We start from the raw sequence: 20,271 nt of genomic DNA on the forward strand, positions 1-20,271 counted from the left end.
ATTGTTGTTATCGTATTAGTGAAGCATATACATAATATACATGATGCACCATCGTGTTCGTAGCCATGAGCAATTCGTTTTATTTGGGCCTGCTTCAGAGAGCGGTGACATAGCAGAAAATTTTTCACACGTAATGCACGCCTGAATATTTCTTTTACGCATTATAAAGTGGCCATATTTGAGAAGAACAACTCATCAGAGTAATAAGAATCATGACGAGAGCTTCGCTGGGTACTGTCTTTCTAACACGGACACATTTTGACACCAAATACCAAGACATTTCTTCTGTGTAAAATACAATGTCCCTCATAGCCATGTACTAAGGTAATGTTCAGCCTTTAGCAAACCATCATGCAATGCTTCGCATTTCAAATTGTTGAATTTGCAGACATTCTTCTTACGCTAATTTTATGGACAGACGCGGCGATTATGCATTGCAAAACGAGTGAACCTTTTTAACACGACATAGCTTTCGATATCCCAGCGGCAAACTTTCTCAACTCTCGCACTTTTTACGAAATAAATCTGGTTCAGGAGTGATAACAGAAAGAAGGTGACATATGGTTCAATAACAGCGGCTCCAGCCACCCATACCCCAAACATACACGAAAGAAACGAGCGCGCGCGGCAGCCCAGCCAGCTGGGTGGCGCAACCCACCGCCCCGTTCCAAAGGAGACGCTCATAACATCCATCCGAGCTGACCGAGTGGCGTTCTGGCCGTGACGTCAATCGCGAGAGGGCGCCACTCTGAGGCTACATTTCAGAAGGGTGATTCGCACTACTACGTTCCCTGGTGCATGCGTTCAGACCGCGCAAACTGTGTTTATAGCTACATATGACACGTATTTGCGCCTTAGAAAAGCATCCCTTTCTTTCTCTTCTTTATTTCATTTAAATCTTGATGTTGCCGCTTGGTGATCGCGCGCGAATCGCGGCCCAACGGTCAGCTTTCATTCTACTGTCATATTGCACGGTTTCCTTTGGAGAACAAATCTTTTAAAGCGGGAGCTGTAGTGGAGCACATACCAAACCAAAAACGCTGTAAGTCTGACCTTCAAGGTCAGCCAAGGTCAAACTAGGGTCCGTATATTGTAAAGCTGCTCCAAAGCGATTTTATTCCGAATCCGCCACTACCCCTCCGTGATTGGCCCACATTTTTCAGGCCGTGCCCATTTTGCCTTTCTCAAGCGACGTCAGCAACCCTCAAAACCGAAACGTCTAAATGGTGGCTACGCACTAATTATGCTTAATTACGCCGAACAAACCCGGCAATATCCTGGCATATCTGGCGACTACCCCGCTCCATTAGGAATACAAAATGGCTTCCTTCTTGATGGCGTTGCCAGCGGTGGCTCATCAGCTCGGCCACGGGAGGAGGGAGCCCGAGGTTGCGTTTGACGTGACAGTCGACCTGTTTCGGCGGCAGTTTCGGCTGAAGAGACTGTGCGGTGGCTTTGCGACGACTTGGCGGAGCAACTCGGAGGCGTGAGAGCAGCTACGATGTTGGTAGAGTGCCAAGTGTTGTGCTCGTTGCATTTCTTCGCCACGGTTAGTTGCCGAGGGACGGCAGGGGGCAAGGAGACGTTTGGGGTGACCCAGCCGGTGGTGACCAAGTGTGTGTGACGCTTGGCTGAGTCCATCATCCATGCAGGTACCTGTAACAAGTGGGTCCACTTCCCGAGGACGCCCCAGGACAAGGCAGCCTTAATTGTAGCGTTCCTTCGACGCGGCGCCAGTCCTGGCGTCATCGGATGCGTGGACGGCAGCCTTTCGCCATCATCGCACCGATGCACGAACAGAAGACAATGTTCATGTGCCGCAAGGGCTTCTACGCCTTCCATGAAATGCTCGTGTCATTAGTTTTGTGTAGTCTGCCCGTCATAGCAAATTGTGGCTGATTGTGTGCGCGCTCTCGTCAGATATGTGACACAGGCACGAAGATTCTCGCCGTGGACTCTCCTCGACCGGGGTCAGACCAGCACGCCTACGTCTGGAGAACAGCGTGGTTGCGTCGTCGGTTCAAAGAGGGACGCAATGCCAAGAGAACTTGAATGGTGAGCAGCGGCAAACATTTATACAGTTGCAATGGCAGCAATCAATAAAGTGCTCCCACGCTGTGAGAGGATGTTTTTAGCCCGAGCCGCTTATATTGTAGTGGTTAAGTAAAGTGGAATGTTCGAATTTTTCAAGGTATCTGCGCGAAAGAAAGTGACAACACACCTGTGCTGTACTTTAAACTTATTTTTAATATGGATATTTATTGAAATTGAAATTAATGGCGTATAAGTACATGTAGGTACGAAATATATGCAAAAGGAGGTCTTATATTCAAAGACTGTAAAGTGATACCTCCTCTTGATAATTACATGAAAATAAGAAAATTTTTGCACGCATGATTAAAGAGCATAAATACATAATACACACTGAAACATAGGTAAGAAAGAACAGCAAAGAATAAAAAGCACTACATTGATCAAGTATGCCTTCCTCAACAATGCCATTGTTGCAGATTGCCATGATATGGGCCTACTTATACATCATCCTCGAGGCCAACCAACGACGTGACAATGGCCCGCTCCCAGCCTGTAGATTGGCTACGCATGCAAGGCCCAATATGGATCTTGCTCTACTACGCGTCTGGCAACCTAGAACCAATGCTACAGTCGTCACAGCCAATGGGGGATTTAAAGGCCAGCCAGCCATCTTCCACTTCGCGCATGACATCGCTTATACTTGAAGCGATGTCGTGCCCAAAGCATTGGTGAGGAAGTATGCCTTTCTCAACATGCCATTTCTGAAGGTTGATCACCTGGGAGGTGCTGCTTCAGTTAACTCTAGCGATTATATTATCATAGCAATGTCGTGCCCGACAAACGGGACTGACGCGCTTACGCGCTCGGTTATATTGTTATCAGAAATGTACTTTACATTGTTTGAGCTGTTAATTGCCCTCGCGAGTAACGTCGAGCGGAATTCCGATCCAATGTCGAAGGTTTAGGCTGACGCCTTCGCTGCTGCCTTGGAACGAATAAATAACCTTGAAGACGCCGTGGCTGCTATGCAAGATAATTGTAAAAATTTCCAAAAAGGACAATTGCTTTGGAAAGTGTACGAAAACATTCAGAAAATGAGAAGGCTTTGCGCATTGACTTCAAACGAGTGAACGAAGAACGCGCTGCCACTGTAAACGAAATTAAACTGCTAAATACAAAGCTAGTAGAGTTGCAATCATCAATGCCATCTCGACGAGCTGGGGATTCTGGAGCATGTTTGAAAACATTGCGTGACGTTTCCAATCAGCTGTATCAAATATGTTCTACATGTGAAAATGCAGAAAAATGTATGCAGCGATCCAACCTGCTCTTGTTTGGAATATCAGATGAAGCTGAAGAAAACTTAGCTGCTTTTGATTTTCTTTTGATCGGGTGGAATAACCTATCATCCTCTTGTCATACATCAATGGGGTTCATTCCTTTAATGGGTTCAATTTATTCCGAATGATTACTCAGCCCTCCCGTGGCGGTAACATTTTAGATTTAGTTTTCACTAACACCGCTGAAACAGTTGAAGTTGTCTACATAGACGGTTTCAGCGATGACAAGCTACCACAACGTAATCTTTAGATCCTCTTGAAATTTACAGGCGTCCCAAGCAAAACCATCCGTGATTACAACAGAGGAGAATATGACAATATTAATAAAAAACTTGAGTGAGTGAGATAACTTTATTTGGAATCCGGCGATTGGGAGGCCCGGGCCTGGGGCCGCCTAGATAGCCACTGGGAGCTGCTGCTCCCGTGCGGCTTCCTTGGCTCGCTGGACGGCCCAAAGTTGGTCTTCGAGTTCTGAGCTGAGCAGCACGGCCGACCACCGCGCCCGTAGATTTTCTGGGGAGACTGTCATTTTATTTTGGTATATTTCACATCCCCAAAACATGTGTTGAAGGGTGGCTCTAACAGACTTGCATAGCTTGCACATATCGCTCTCGTATATATCGGGGTAGAAAGTTTTTAGTTGCATGGGACTCGTATAAGTTTCTGTTTGTAGTCGCCTCCAAGTAACGGACTCAGCTCTGTTCAGTTTAGTGTGAGGCGGTGGTAATACCCGCCTCCGATTTTGATAGAATTTGGTAATATCACTAAGTCTTGTTAATATATCTTTTTCTCTCCAGATTTCCTCCTCCGCGTTCTCCTGACCGATGGAAGTCACTCTTTGCTCAGCTCGGCGAGTAAGACCTCGAGTTTCGCGGTGTGCTACCTAGTTGAGGTTGACTGCGGGAATGTCTGGAGTCGTATGCGCTGGGAACCAGATCAATTGCCTGCCGTTCTTCTCTACATTGGAGAACTTTGCTTCATTGACTCTGATGATGTGCCATGCCTCAGGAGAGATCCTACCTTTTGCATAATTTCTAATGGCCGCTTGAGAATCGCTAATGATGTACTGAGCATTCGTGGAGACCAATGCTAGTGCAATGGCTACCTCCTCTGCGGTCTCGGAATGTTTGGTATTAACTGATACGCTTGTAAGGGGTTTTTGGGTGTGATCTACGATTACTGCTACATAGCTATTTCTGTCTGGGTATTCAGCCCCGTGTACGAAGATTGCTCTGTCGTCTGACCCAAAGCTTCGGATAATTTGAGACATTTCTTTTTGGCACCTTTTTAGCTTCGCTTTCTGCTCAGTCAGTCAACGAAAACTGGCTTCTGTTTAAAGAGAAGTGGTCTGCTTTAGTGGAAACGTATATACCCTAATTAAAATAACAGGTGATAGACGAAGCCTTTGGTTCACCAAGTACTCTACCTTCAAAGGCTAAGAAACCAAAAGAATAGGCTATACGGAACTGCAAAGCGTACGAACTAGCCCGTGACATGGTATAAATATACCTTATTTTTGAAAGATTACAGCTTATCTTTAAAAGAGGCTAAAGAAAAATACTACTCTCAAGATCTACCTTCACTGCTTAAAAACAACCCAAAAGCTTTTCTCCGACCATTTCACCTCGCAGTGGCTCGCACCACATTTCTAAGTGATGGCAGTCAAGCTCAAATCAGTGACAAGTAATGCCCAGTCGTCCTAAATGCATTTTTTATCCATATTCACAATAAAGACCATTCAAACCTGCCGCAAGTCACTCATCTAGATTACCAGTACATGCAATCCATCAATGTAACAGAGGATGGTATCACAGGTTTGATAACCAACCTTAAGTTGACCACTTCTTCGGATGTCGATAATATTAACTCAAAAATATTTAAAAATACAGCCAAACTGTGTAGCAAATTTTTGTCTTATTTTCCGCCAGTCATCATCAGGCCAGCTTCCTTTAGACAGGAAAATTGGAAAAATGATACCAGTACACAAATGTGGCAGCAAGAATTCCCCAGAAAACTATCGCCCAATATCATTAACAAGTATTTGCTGCAAAATGCTTGAACATATTGCATATCGCATATATCATTATCTGGAATCAAATAATTTTTTTTTTACTAATCAAGACAAGTTTAGGAAAGGCTTGTCATATGAAACACAGTAACTAGAATTCACTACAGACTTGCATTTTAACATGCACCGTAATCTTCAGATTTCATTTTTCTCGACTTCTCCAAAGCCTTTGACCGTGTCGCTCACTGCTGCTTAATTTCCAAGTTATCCATTCTCTAATTAGACTGCTTAACGCTGTCCTGGATTCGTAACTTTCTAAATAATCGTCATCAATTTAAAGCGGTTAATAATTTTACGTCACCTCTTGCATATGTCAGTTCCGGTGTACCGCAGGCTGCGTACTAGGACCCTTGCTTTTTCTAATTTACATGAACGATCTGCCCAATAACATCTCATCCTGCAGGCGTGTTTTTGACGATGATTGTATACTATATCGACCAATTCGCAGGTTTCTTGATCATAGCATTCTTCAAAAGGACCCTCATCTCTTTACCAAATGTTGTGAAGACTGGCTAATGTGACTTAACCGATCTTATTGCAAACTAGTGACATTCATGCGAAAAACACCATTTCATAGATTTTCCTACTATATATATACGAATATAGTATTTCAGGCATCAGTATATAAATATCTAGGCGTAAACCTTATACCGAGCCTTTACTGGGCCTTTCGCATCACCACCATATTCCCAAACGCTTCCGAATCTCATGGGTATATTCGTCGCGACTGGCGTAACTGCCCGTCGAACAGCCGTAAATTAGCATTCCTATCATTTGTACGACCCCAGCTTGAGTTCGCGTCACCTATATCGTCTCCCTAATCCCCATGTTAGAATCCATCCAAAACCGAGCAGGCCGACTCATTCCCCGAAATTACAGCTACCAGTCTAGCACAACACAATGAAAACTTGACCTTTGCCATCAATCACTGAGTGGCAGACGCGACATAGCAATCCTTTCCTTGCTCCATAGATATGTTCACCAAATGAAGCCATCAAACTTGCCACTGGAATGCGCGTCTTGCACATCATGATGACTTTATATTGACTTGAGCCTCCCTCGCATTTATGGCAGCACTTACGCATTTATTTTCTCGGCTCTACCACGAGCGATTCGTTTATGAAAATCGCTTCCTAATAGCACTGTCGCCCAAAAGAGCAATGTAAAATTCAGAATACTGAACCCGCAGTTTTCACATTAACAGATTTATTCATGTGCACATGTAGCATCTCATGTAATACGTGTCACTTATGCGCCATGCCTTCTTATTGTTGTTGTTGTTGTCATAATTTCGTTTGTTTTATGTATTCGCGCTATGTGCGGTATTTTACGCTAGTGATACGCCGCTTTTTATATTACCGTGAACTGTACTTTTCATTCCTTTCCCGACAACTCTTTGCATTGATTTAGCGCTTTTATTTGTAACACTATTTTTCAAGCACCTAATCATTAAAGATATTTTTGGCTCTCATATTTTTAGCGCTCGTATATTAGTTTTCACTTGTCATTTGTTTAGTGACGCCCCACACTACTGAATGCTCCCCTTGGGTCCTGTAAGGTACTTTCAAATAAAAAAAATTTAAAATAACACGGGTGCTTGATACACCTCGCAAGAACATTCCCAACTCGAATTTATATGAACTGATGGCTGAATATTCTTTAAGCTTATTGGGTCAGATATTCCATAGCGACGTTGAGGCAAGATTAGCTGTGAATTTTCCATAATTAGTTCTTGGTTTAGGCAACAAAAAGTTTTTCTGTGAAGCGAAACTGCTAAAAACGACATGGGGAACTGATCAGGGTAATAATGGCTATTAGGAGTTTTCCATGACGAATTTGTAAAATACAATCTGAGGGAATGTTTGCTTAAGTTATGCAGTGGTAGTATATGTGAACAGGAAGCAACAAGGATATATTATCTGTGCGAGTATTAAACTTTATGATATGTCTAGCCTCGTTTTGAATATGCAGCAAAGGGTTTACCCCAGGTTGAGATACAGTAATAAAGACTATAAATAAATGCGTAATAAAGCGATAACAGGCTTTTAAAATGAAAGCGTGACCTAGCCTTTAGGAAATGTCTAATACCAGATACCGATTCCGTCATTAGTGAGTTTATATGCGTAGTAAATGTCACATGCCTATCCGATTTCTTCCCCCGGAAAGAAGTATTGTCCCAAACAAATATTACGTCACTACCAGTGTGAATATATGCCTTGCTAGAAATGTACCTATTTGGAGAAGAAAAGATCATAAACCTACACTTCTTAATAATAATACTGAGTTCATTATTCCTCCACGATTTCAGCACGTTGGAGGCATCTTAGTTAATTTTGGATGAAGGGGAGCATGTACATATTCTTGTACTTAGTATGTAGATGCACTTTTAAGTACAGTGCATGCGTCTTGTGACATTCTTTTAACACTGATATTCATTAAGGAAGGCAGATCACGCAACTCGTGAAAACAGACACCTTCGTGAATGCTAAAAATAGGAGTTCTACTATTTAGCAGCCACTCTTATGTGTGCTAATCACAGCCGCGTCAGGTACTCATCCTGTACATTCCTTCATTACAGCCTCTCCGTAGGAGGCGTATGTTACATGACCCATGCTTCACTCATTCAACCTTGTGCAGATAACCTAATACTACTTTTTCTTATCGTGCAAATGGCAGCGGCTACCCCAGGAAATATGACTCCCGACTCCAAGGCCATGCCATCCATTCACGCGCATTAGAGAACGCAGGTACAACACTGCACAGGCTGCCGTGCAGTCCGTAGCGGACCGGTGCATTGGACTTCTGAAGAGCCGCTTCCACTACATTCAGCAGTACTGCGCCCTCCTTCAGAACCGCACCGTGCACCCAAAGTTGTTGCACCGTATGCATTGGTGCACAAACTTCGCCTTGACTAAGGAGACAGCGTGTTCGCTGATGTCGATGATGACTGTAGTAACAGCAGTACTAATGATGACAACGGCGGACCCCCTCCCGCACCCCTCCCCAGGAAGGCACAATATTATAATATCATTGTGCACGAATCTGCAGCAGCTCCAGCACTACTTTCGAACGGTGCGAAGGCGGAGGCGCCGACAGCAGCAGTAAACATGTTTCTGACGCTGCAGGGCACAAGTTTATTTTTGCTGTTTGTAAGCCTAAGGGAGAAAGAGAACCAACTTGAAGTGTCTACATTTAGTGAATAGCTTACTGGGTTTTTGAAAAAATCTGCTAAAATATAATGAGCGTTTTCACATAGCTTGTGCCAAGAAGCCTTTACTACTAGAGATGCTTCCATCATTCGACTGTGACACTACATAAAACCCTTTCCTTTAGTAACTGTGGACGGAACACCTCGTGCTCAACAGCACACTGTTGTAGCCACTTCTCTGGGTTACTGGAGTCCGCCGATTGACTTGCTGTTGCAGTTGCTGTTGTTCCTGCCATCTTCATGTATCTCACTAATGCCGTCAATAACGTTGACATCGGTTTTCATCTCCTCGCTTCCTATTTTGGCTGCTGCAAAGCAAAACACTTTTCACTCCACCACGTGTACGGTTCTCACACAACTTGAAGCACCTGCGCAGTTTTACCACAGAGACACCGAACTATTCCTTGTCCAATGGCCAAGTCATGTTGAAAGGGACCGCCTGGTATGTCAAGCACAGTATTCTTTCTTCGAAAAGTGTACATTTTAGATAATTGTCAAACTCAAGGGTCGAGAGTTATAAATATTCATTTCTAGTGCAAGTAACATTATTGAAATTTATTTAGTAACAGCTGTGCTGTTTAATCTTCTAGTCCCGCTATGGAGCATTACCGGAAACCTCACCCCAACGGTGCGCCACCTCATATTGCCAAGCAACCGCCTGCGGAACACCGAGCCACGTAAGCTCCTCGCAATCCGCGCACATAGGACAGAGTTATGACGTCAGAAGCGAGTAAAAGCTCGAAATAGCCGGCGTGGCGACACACCTCTCGCCTCCTGTACTCCATGCGTACGTGCTGCTGCCATGGGCAGACCGAAGAAAGTCCGGACTCCCGATGAAGAAGCGGCTTACCAGGAAGAACGTGTACTGCCAAACCAGAGGTTTGGCAAGAAAAGCGCCTTACTGTCAAACGAGGACGAGAAACGCAGCTTCGGCATAGAACACCGCGCCGACGCTGCGGCTGAGAAGAGGTGACACTGAGTTGAGGATCCCGAGTTTCAGTCCAGAATGCGCAAGAGTCGCCGCCTAAACGCTCGACGTGGCCGAGAAAGTGTTCCCAGCCTGTGACTGCTCGAAAACGTCTAGCGTCATACCCACCCAGACAACAACTTGGCGAAACCTAGTGTAACCTCGCAAAACTTAGAAACGACTTCGCCAAGCCCACCGACAGCTTAGCAAAACCTCTCATAACCTCCCAAAACCTACAAACTCGGGCAAGCCACGTAAAAGCTAGGTGATCACAACCCCCTCTGTTGACTCCAGCCTTTCACAACTAAGTGCAAGCTGCGCACGTTTTTTTATGTTGCCAATGTAAATAAAATAATCTAACACAAGTTCAGTGTCGTCTTATGTCAACGTGAATGACAGTCATTGCGATGCATAGCTGTAAGCCCAGAGGACACGATTTCACGGTGACAGAATAACAATATGATGTTCACTACGTCGGACCCAATATGCTAAATGTGGGCCGTCTGCACATTAAATGATCGAAATATCTGACATGAGCACAATGATTGTTTTCAAGGTCATGCGCAACCATTCACCTTCACTCGGCAAATTCACAGCCCAAAAATGTGTCTTGCCTGTTGTGCATTCAACGTATTGGTAGCACACAATAGCCTTTCTTTTTAATTACTTGTACAATAAAAAGACGTGCATATAAAACAGCAGTAACATGTATTTAAAGAACGACGCAAGTGAGGAAATCATTAGCAGTTTCATGGTCTTTCATATACCAATGGCTACAAGAGCAGTGTGGCAGTGAATGTCGTAAACAGTGTCCGCATGGATGGCTACATTAGGTATACCAAACCTGTGCTTTAACAGTGGAGACTAGGCTGTCTTGCTATCACCGGTAAGGACATCTGAAATATCACAATGACTATCATAAGTAACAGGCACTTGGTGTTAACAAAATTCTAATACGGCCAACTGGGGCTTCCATAGGCACGATAGGCAAACATAACATACATATAGCATCAAAACTCCAACAAGAAATTTTGATACCAGTTATCACACTGCTCTCGTGACGTGCACGTACAGCAGATGTGTGTCAAGCACCGTTGGGTTTAAAATTATAAAGACCGCATAGTGCGCATGTTTCTCGAAAAGCAGTACCTACTGAAACATCACAGCAACAGCAAAGTGAAAACACAAACCTAACCAAAATGTTACAAAAATCACACATGTATACTGTATTTTCTCACTGGGACAAACTTACATGGAAACTAAAACTACACATGAAAAATGTGCTTTTCAAAAGCTACGGAATAGCAACACACATTTTTCAACCTCTTTATATATATTATATGCAACATACAAAAACCCCTGTGCCATGTGCATTCGTGTTCCAAAGCACATCGCAGCACTATCAGCTTTCGCTGCCGTAGTCATGAATGACCTGCACAACTTTTCACAAGGGTGACTTGAACTCGTCATAACGGCTTGGGAGGGCTTGTGAGCACCCGCACGATATGCCGCAGCGTCACGTTGAAGGGAAAGATAGCCGACACTCGTAGCTGGTCGCATTAAAGAATCATATGAAAGAAAAAAACGATGACGTTCTTCACTGCCGCGGCGGCTCGTGTAGGCCTTGTGCCCGGGCAGCCAGGAGCTGCCGCAGGGTGCTTGCAATGAGTCCAGTGGCCTCCTGCAAGAGCGGCATCTACACTGCCTGCCGGTGCTACACCACGTGAGAGGCCTTCGTCTCTTCCACCAGCTGTTGATGATGCTGCGAAACAAATTCGGTTACACCAGCTAGAGATTATGTAATGCAAATGTTTCCATCGGAATATTTGCAAATGTTATTGTTTCACCCACGTGCTTTTGAAGGCAGTGCAAGCAAATGCGTATGACGTGACAAATTATATTGCAAGCTGTATACGATCTGTAATGTCACAAATATATTAAAAGGTAACAAATGCTACCAATTCACTTCTACCTGTAGGGTGTCAGTGTTGGTGATTAGTCGAATTGATAAACAAAGGATCAGGCTGTGGTCCTACCTGTACCCACGGAAATGCTTTGTAGATTGCTATGCCACGGCCTGAAAAAGCAGTTGCAATAACACCTATCGCTTCGCTTTAAAGATAACTAATCCAAAATTTAGCACCGCGACTCGTTAGGTATGCGGACACATACTCAGGATGTGATAACAGCGCCGCCTCGACAGCGCCCATGCTCTGGTGAATGGAAGTGCTTTCCGGGGCTCCGGGGCGATATGCGCCCCGATATAGGTAAGATATGCGCTGCCGTACAGAGAACAAAGGAGCAGGTAAAAGGCAAAAAAAGAACAGATATTTGTCCAGTGAAGCACAATGAGAACAACAGTTTTACTGAATGTCGTATGGGTGTGGTTTATAACATTCCCCTTAGCTGGGGCCAGCTCTACGTAGAGCAAACGGGACGGTGTATCAATCAGAGGCTAATGGAACATAAAAGGTCGTTAAGTGGTGGATCGCCTTCTAATCTTTCCCTACATTGCCAAGATTGTAACTGCACACAAGAGTTAGACGAATGTGCGATATTTTACAGGCATAAAAATAAAGATACGCGTCTTATGGTAGAGGCATGGAATATCTATAATGGTTATTTATTCGATTATTTTACATAACGAAGAGATTAAGTGCCTTAACAGTTATTCTTCACGTAGCCCGGTACATGTACCCGACTGAAAAGTGGCGATACCATTCCTGAGCTTGCGTCGATGAGTTTTGTGTCTTCTTTCTTTTTCGCCTCAGTGCTCCCTTCAGTTCATAGTCGGCATTCGTGTTGTCCACTTTTCTATTCTTTTGTCCTGTCTGCACGCCTCTCCTCCTTTTTGCGCAATGACTCCCTGAACTGCTGCGAAACGTAAAGCCAAATCCGAAAGAAGCTGTGTATAAAAGACGGCCAACCCAAAATTGAACACTGAATTTTGAGAGACGTGACAGTGGAACACTCACTAATAATGTTAGCGATCTTCTCTTCTTTCAACAGCATCTGTACATAATTACACGAGCATTTGGCATTCAGTTTCTGTAGGAGTGGCATCGGGCAGAGAAGCATTTTGAGAATACCAGAAGAGAGGATTGCCACAAGCATGGCACATGCGCAACACATATTCTTTTCTTTTTTTCTTTTTTCAGGACGGGTAGCGCGACATCGTCTGTCGCGTGTTCTCTCGTGTCACCCATTGGAACTAGTTGGCCAATCGAAGCGCGAATCTTTCGCTGAGCAAAAACCTACAATTGGAACAATTGACGGAATTGATAGTTAAAGGGACCCCGAAACGATTTTGACGATATTCTACAAACGTACTGAGTAGTTAGAGTAAGTCCTTCTGATCATTAATTGACACATCTGAGGGCTCCGCGTAAAGCGTGTAATTTATTATAACATTTCAAAACGCACATCGCTGCCGATCGCAGCACACTGCTCGGCGGAATTTTAAGCCACCCATACCCATGTGACTGAAATCACCCATATGACGTCAGTGGGGCGAGCTATCCGATTGGCTGATCAGGGCGCGTGATCAATAATTTTTGCAACTTCATGGTAAACAAATGATGTACGTAATAGTTGGAATGTTAGTTGATTTGTTTTTATAAAAAGAAAGTATCATAAAGAGAATGAACAAGAACAATTTTTCAGTACACTGAAGCACTTCCGGCACACAGCAGGCGCGTTCACTTGTGTTACAACGTACTCCGTTTTGACGAGAGCTCCGCGGTCAGAGTTGGTCTCAGTCTTTTCGCGGGCACTATGATTTGACTTTGTTGCCTTGCGGACTGCAAACGTAACGAGTGGCAATATGTCAAGCTGCGACATCGTGCCCCTCTGCAGGGCAGCATACGAGCGAACTGGCTGCTGCGCATCGGACTGCCGCTATCCGATCGGCGCCAGGATTGGCGTGTTTATGTCCGTCACTTTACACCGGAAGATTACTAACGCAATACTGTTTCGCGAGTCCGGTATTAGAGCAAACGCAAGCGCAAGGGGACAGGGTGTGGCCGCTTCACTGTGCACTAACGAGATGAGCAGAAACGCAAATGTGAATGGTCTGCACGGTGCAGCCACCTGCTGGCACAGAGCTCAACCACACACAGCAGCAGTAAGGAAGTGTATTCTTCTTTGCTGCTGGATTGTAATTTTCGCAGGAGTGTAATCATCAACACGTTGTTTTTATAAATGTTTAAAGTGTTTTACACTTGGTTAGAGCAGTATTAGCGCTTTGTGTGGCTGGTTAAGTGCTGCGCCAACAAGTGGCTGTACCGTGCCAACCGATCAGGCCGCTCACGTACTTCTCTACGCTACAGTTCTACGCTAAAGTTCCCCACTACGCTAAAGTTCCTTCATCAGCTTGAGTTTATACCTCCAGCCATTTGCCGAAATGACAGCTTGCCTGTGGTTACCGGAATACCAGACACGTTCGGCGCTACGACAGAATGCTCGCAAGGCACGCTGCTTCGATATCTCTCGCTTGAGGTCGAGGGCCAAGCGGCTAGCGGAGAGGTTTCGTGCGGGCGGGGTCGGGCTCCAAAACAACCGGAAGTGGACGATGTCACGTCGCATCGTTACGCAGAACCTGCAAAGGTGGCGCTTAGCCCCGATTGCTCGGCGAACGAGTTGAGAAGAAAAGCATGGCTAGGGAGGAGGGTAACTTCTAATCGATTGTAGCTCCATTAATACGTAACGCTTCAATTAAATTGTGGTGCGAATATTGGCTTAAGCTGTACCCTACGCGTCTACAAAATTTGCCCGATACGTTTTAAGGGACCTTTAATCTAGCACACTCACAATTATTGATAACGCCAGCACTCTCAAGACTACCTACCGAATGAAATTACCTGCAAGGTTTTCTTCGAAGGGATGAAAGGTCCAAAAGCAATGATTTCGTCCAAAGTCACCACCTGCTAGAAGGCTGTCCCATATGACATTCAGGATGAAGAAAATTCGCATATTTATAAGGCTGGGAAATTGATATTTCTCATTAATAGAACATTGCCTAATTAGCAAGAGGTTATTTTCATGGCGAATAATTCACTACGCTTATAATAGAAAAATCCGGTGAGCCTTGACATCGCTATCACGACTCCACTTCTTCAAAAGCAAGAAAGAAAAATTTAGCTATTGTGCTCCTATTCGGACGATACGTCTAAGTCTCTCAAAACTGCACCCACTCATGCTAGTTTAGTGTAGAACCTGGTGTAGGAAAAGCTATTCTAGCGTGCGGAGGTTCAGCAGACGGTCGGCAACGTCTTACACATGTCACTTTTTTATTAATTTTGGGGGTTTTTCCAAAGTCATTTTCTCGTTATGTGGCCCGCCGTAGCGGAGAACTGCGGAAATTTCAACCACTTGGGTTTTTTTTCCGTGCACCTAAGTGTAAGTATCTCTCCAGGTCAGTGAGCATGCATTGCAGTTGGTCCCCTGAGTTACTAAGCAGGGCAATATCATCAGCGAAGCGCAAGTTACTAGGGTATTTTCCATTTACTCTTATCCCCAATTATTCCCAATCCAGGTCTCTGAATACCTCCTGTAAACACGCTGTGAATAGCATTGCAGAGATCGTATGTCCCTGTCTGACGCCTTTCTTTATTGGGATTTTCTTGCTTTCTTTATGGGGGACTACAGTGGCTGTGGAGCCTCTATATATATCTTTCAGTATTTTTACATACGGCTCGTCTACACCCTGATTCCGCAATGTCTCCATGACTGCTAAGGTTGCGACATAATGATGCCCACAAGATTGTCGTTCATTGCTTCAACACTAAGGTCCTTTTCCTGAGTTAAAGCCAAATACTTGTTATGTTGCTTGATATGGAATTCCTCTATTTTCCCTCGTACCGCTAACTCATTGATCGGCTTCTTATGTACCAGTTTCTTCCGTTCCCTCCACAGGTCTAGGCTAATTAGAGTTCTTACCTTCCTGTGGTCACTGCAGCGCACCTTACCGAGCACGTCCACATCTTGTATGATGCCAGGGTTAGCCCAGAGTATGAGGTCTATTTCATTTCTAGTCTCGCCGTTCGGGCTCCTCCACGTCCACTTTCAGCTGTCCCGCTTGCGGAAAAAAGTATTCATTATCCGCATATTATTCTGTTCCGCAAACTCTACTAATAACTCTCCCCTGCTATTCCTAGTGCCTATGCCATGTTCACCCACTGCCTTGTCTCCAGCCTGCTTCTAGCCTACCTTGGAATTGAAAGCGCCCGTCCGTATAGTGTATTTCGTTTTCACTCTACCCATCGCCGATTGCACGTCTTCATAGAAGCTTTTGACTTCCTGGTCATCATGATTGGATGTAGGGGCGTAGACCTGTACAAACTTCATTTTGTACCTCTTATTTGGTTTCACAGCAAGACATGCCACCCTCTAGTTAATGCTATAAAATTCCTGTATGTTACCAGCTATATTCTTACTAATCAGGAATCGGACTCCGGTCGCACAGTACGTGCCCACTTCTTAGCACTGTATGTGCTTCTTTTGGCCTTCTAACTTCACTGAGCCCTATTATATCCCATTTACTGCCCTTTAATTCTTCCAATAGCACTACTAGACTCGCCTCACTAGATAACGTTGTAGCGTTAAACGTTGACAGGTTCCTACTCCAATGGCGGCCTGTCGGAGCCAGGGAGTCCTAGCACCCTCTGCTGTGTCGCAAGTCTGACCGCCGCCGTGGTCAGTAGCTTCGCAGCTGCTGGGGACTGGGGTTTGATTGTTGTGTTCATATAGGAGGTTGTGGCCAAGTACAGCACCAGGGTGGCCAATCCTTCTCTGGTGAGAGAGTGTGTTACCGGTTCTAGTCACCGGAATCAGGCTACACTCCAAGCCTGTTTATGCAATTTTATCAACACGCGGATTTTTTTTAATCCAGTGGAAAATTGAGCGGCACCGGGATTCGAACCACGGACATCTTGCACGCGAGGCGGGTGTTCTACCTCCACGCCACTGCTGCACCTCTGCAGAGCAGAAGGGAGGGACTAAAAATTGATCTGCAGAAAACTGAAGTAATGTTTAACAGTCTCGGAAGGGAACAGCAGTTTGCGATATATAGCGAGGCACTGGAAGTGGTAAGGAAATACTTCTACTTAGGACAGGTAGTGACTGCTGATCCAGACCATGAGAGTGAAATAATCAGAAGAATAAGAATTGGCTGGGGTGCGTTTCGGCAGGCATTCGCAGATTATGAACAGCAGGTTGCCATTATCGCTCAAGAGAAAAGTGTATAACAGCTGTGTCTTACCAGTACTCACGTACGGGCAGAAACCTGGAGGCTTACGGAAAGGGTTTTACTTAAATCGAGGACGACGCAACGAGCTATGGAAAGAAGAATGATAGGTGTAACGTTAAGGGATAAGAAAGGAGCTGATTGGGTGAGGGAACAAACGCGCGTTAATGACGTCTTAGTTGAAATCAAGACAAGAAAGGGGCATGGGCAGGACATGTAATGAGGAGGGAAGATAACCAATGGTCATCAAGGGTTACGGCCTGGATTCCGAGGGAAGGGAAGCGTAGCAGGGGGCGACAGAACGTTAGGTGCGCAGATGACATTAGGAAGTTTGGAGGGTCAACAGGGCCACAATGAGTACATGACCGGGGAGGTTGGAGAAGTATGGGAGAGGCCTTTGCCCTGCAGTGGGCGTAACAAGGTTGACGATGAAATGTAAGTACACGGGTGTTTTCGCACCCATCGAAACGCGGCCGCCATGGCCAGGATTCGATCCGGGAACTTCGTGCGCAGCATTCTAGTACCATAGCCACTTAGCAAGAACGGGGCATTACGTTAACTTCCTTCTTTAGTTCCGCAGCTGGAATGTATGACTACGTCTGAGCGATATGGCACATTCGCTCATTCACTGAGAGCACCGCCGACGTTACACTAAAGGCCACTGCTGTTGATTTGTAGCATTTACTTATGCAATAACCTTAAATTTTTAGCTCGCGTAAAACTGAAGCTTACTGAAATATTGAATCACTTGTTGAACAAAATTTTCTGAATAATCAGATTGACTGTACTACTTATATAGCGGGAAGCTATAGGCCAATACTATCGTTTCCTTTTTTCAAAACATGTGACGGTTGCTCTCGATTTCCGAAAGTGTCAAACATCATATTTGTTCTTCTTTCTTTTGGATCTGAATGCGCACGCGTGGTCATGCAGTATTGCGCTGTGGCGAAAACACGTCAGTTCTGTTGAGTCTCAGCACCAGACATGTCAAGAACCACTGGACACAAGCCTCGAGCTCGACGCAACAGGGACGACGCGACGCCGAGTACAAGCCATGCAGGCACCGACGACGCTCCATTCACTGTAGCCGACTGCAATACGTGAGTCTTCTGTGTCACACTTCTATAGAGGGTTGTGGCGTGTGCAGACGGCGTGGAACAGACAGGTTAACAGGTTTATGAATAGATAGCGAAGCGAAACGCCGTTCTCTTGGCAAGGCAATTTTCGGGTACCTGGTGTGCCACTGGGCTACCACACGGCCCCTACAAACAATAAAAGCTTCCACTGTCTCTCTTTCTCGCGGCAAATACCGCGTCATTCGCAGTTCCATTGCAACTGTTTCATTTTACTTAAACGCTAGCGTTTCTACCGAAAGCGAATGTTTGCTTTCGATGGATGCATTGAATTTCCGTTTCTTTACCGCATGATATACTTCATTTGGGTGACTGATTAGCTCTCTCTAGAAAACATTAGTGTAACTGCAAACACTATAGATTGTTCTCTCATGTTCGCCATTGGAAGTAGTTTGCCAATCGAAGCGCTATTCGTTACCAGGCCAGCAGCCTACTGTCGGAAGTAGTGACGACACTAATATTCAAGCGAACACAACTGGTAGCAATAACACCAACACTCTCACGACTACCTTCCGATTGAAATTACCTGCAATGTTTTCTTTGAAGTAAAGCGAAGGGCGAAAAGCACTCTTTGGTGCAATTTTATCACCCGCGAGAAGGCCGTCTGCTATCACGTTTAGGAAAAAATCTACCTATTTATGAGGGTGGGCAATCCATCAGTTTCCTTTCTGTATAATCGAAGATTGTTTTATTGTCGATACATTATTTCCATAGCGAATAATTCACTTAGGTCATCATAGAAAAATTAGTTGAGCGTTAACGTTGATGTCAGAGCTTCACTTGTTCAAAATAGTGAAGGAAAAACGAATAATAACATTACAGTGCTCCTACTAAGATGCCATATGTAGGTCTCTCAAAACACCCACCCATGCTGGGCTCATGTCGAACCTGGTGTAGGAAAAGCTATTCTAGGGCTCGGACGGTCAGCATAAGGTGGGCGACGGGCCTGATGGGACGACCGCATAACGTTAACTTCCTCTCATGCTTCCGCAGCTGGAATATATGATTAAGTAATGCCATCGTTATCTAACAACATGAAGTCACGACTAGATATAATGGTTTACCGCATGACATAAGTTCACCGATATCTTCCACCATCTGAAATAAACCGTTGATAGAAAATGCTAAGTGCGTTTAGGACGCTTGTTTGCGCGGTAGTGCCCTAAGATGGTATTTATGAAATTTATACTGTTTATTATATTTATGGAAGGCAGCACACGAGCACATGATAAATCATCTCGTAGGGCGACATTACGCAACGCGACGGCCTAAAGTACAGAGGCAGTAGTGCATAGTTTATTCCGCCGCCTGCCCCTCCCTCCCCTCCCCCCCCCTTATAGCGAACGTTAATACTTTTAAAGCGAAGCTATCTTTAGCTCATCTTTCGGTGCTCCCGCACCTGCTGCTGTGGTACACAGTAGAGTATTCACAGGATGGTGCCGCTACCTTCATTCCGCTACTTGTGAATAATCCAGCGTTGTCAAGTCATGGTCTTTCCATCGTGGTCATACAGTTGTAGTGATTGCACTGTAACCATCGCGTTGCCATTATGCCCCCGGCTTGAACTCTGAAAAGGTGAGGTATTCACGGAAAACTGCGATTGGTGGGTCGCATCGCCGTGTAGCGGCAAAACGTAACCATTCCGTCGTTGTCGTTGTGATGCCACCGTCGTCTTGTCATTGTGAACCCTGCTGGTTGCAATTTTTAACGATTAGCTGGTAGCGGACTTTATGCATAATGGTGATTGAGAGAGTCAGCGATGGCAGGATGCGTCCCAATCTTTCAAAGAGGGTTGGTTACCGCAGAAAGAGGTGAGGGCTCTGGCCTACCAAAAAGCTTCGCAATTCGTGATGCGGAGTTGGCAGTCCTATGGCTTTCGCGGGCCCGCTTGAACTGTTCTTTGGATGATATAGTGGTCGCTACACAAGTTGTCTCGTGTGTTGATCCAGCCTGCCTGTTGCATTCCTTTTGGGAATGGCAGGTCCTGAGGAGTGTCTCTGCTAACGCTGTTTCCCGTGCTAGTGCGACAAGTTGAATCCGTGACAGCAGTAAGAACTAGACTCTGCCCTTCAAACCATAGTTGTCTTCCCTTTCGGTGGTCCACCGTGTATCCCCATGCGACCGCAGGGGCATTTAAGTCCCCTGCGATCAGCAAGGTACTTAAACAGCAGGCGGGCTCCCATAGCTACTTGATCTGCTTCAGTGAATAGTCGTAAAAACCTAGGTTGTTGTTTCGGGCTTCTGTACAAAATCAGGATGAAGGGGCTGTGTTGCGTCC

General features: G+C 45.1%; 1 protein-coding gene across 37 annotated transcripts in view; it reads left to right on the plus strand.

Moving 5' to 3' along the window:
• The window catches only part of LOC135915154 (histone-lysine N-methyltransferase PRDM9-like), a 473,262-nt gene that overhangs the window by 273,635 nt on the left and 179,356 nt on the right, over positions 1 to 20,271 (plus strand). For 2 of the 37 annotated variants that reach the window (XM_065448174.2, XM_065448175.2), the window contains exon 1: positions 17,699 to 17,960. The exons of 33 other annotated variants lie outside the window; for them this stretch is intronic. In XM_065448174.2, the coding sequence (XP_065304246.1) occupies positions 17,845 to 17,960 (116 nt within the window). In that variant the 5' untranslated portion in view covers positions 17,699 to 17,844. Of the gene's footprint in view, positions 1 to 17,698; positions 17,961 to 20,271 lie in introns of those variants that run through there. 2 more of the 37 variants (XM_065448176.2, XM_065448177.2) reach the window with 1 other exon arrangement.

This window comes from Dermacentor albipictus, chromosome 8 (genome assembly GCF_038994185.2).
Source record: "Dermacentor albipictus isolate Rhodes 1998 colony chromosome 8, USDA_Dalb.pri_finalv2, whole genome shotgun sequence".
Classification (NCBI taxonomy): domain Eukaryota; kingdom Metazoa; phylum Arthropoda; class Arachnida; order Ixodida; family Ixodidae; genus Dermacentor; species Dermacentor albipictus.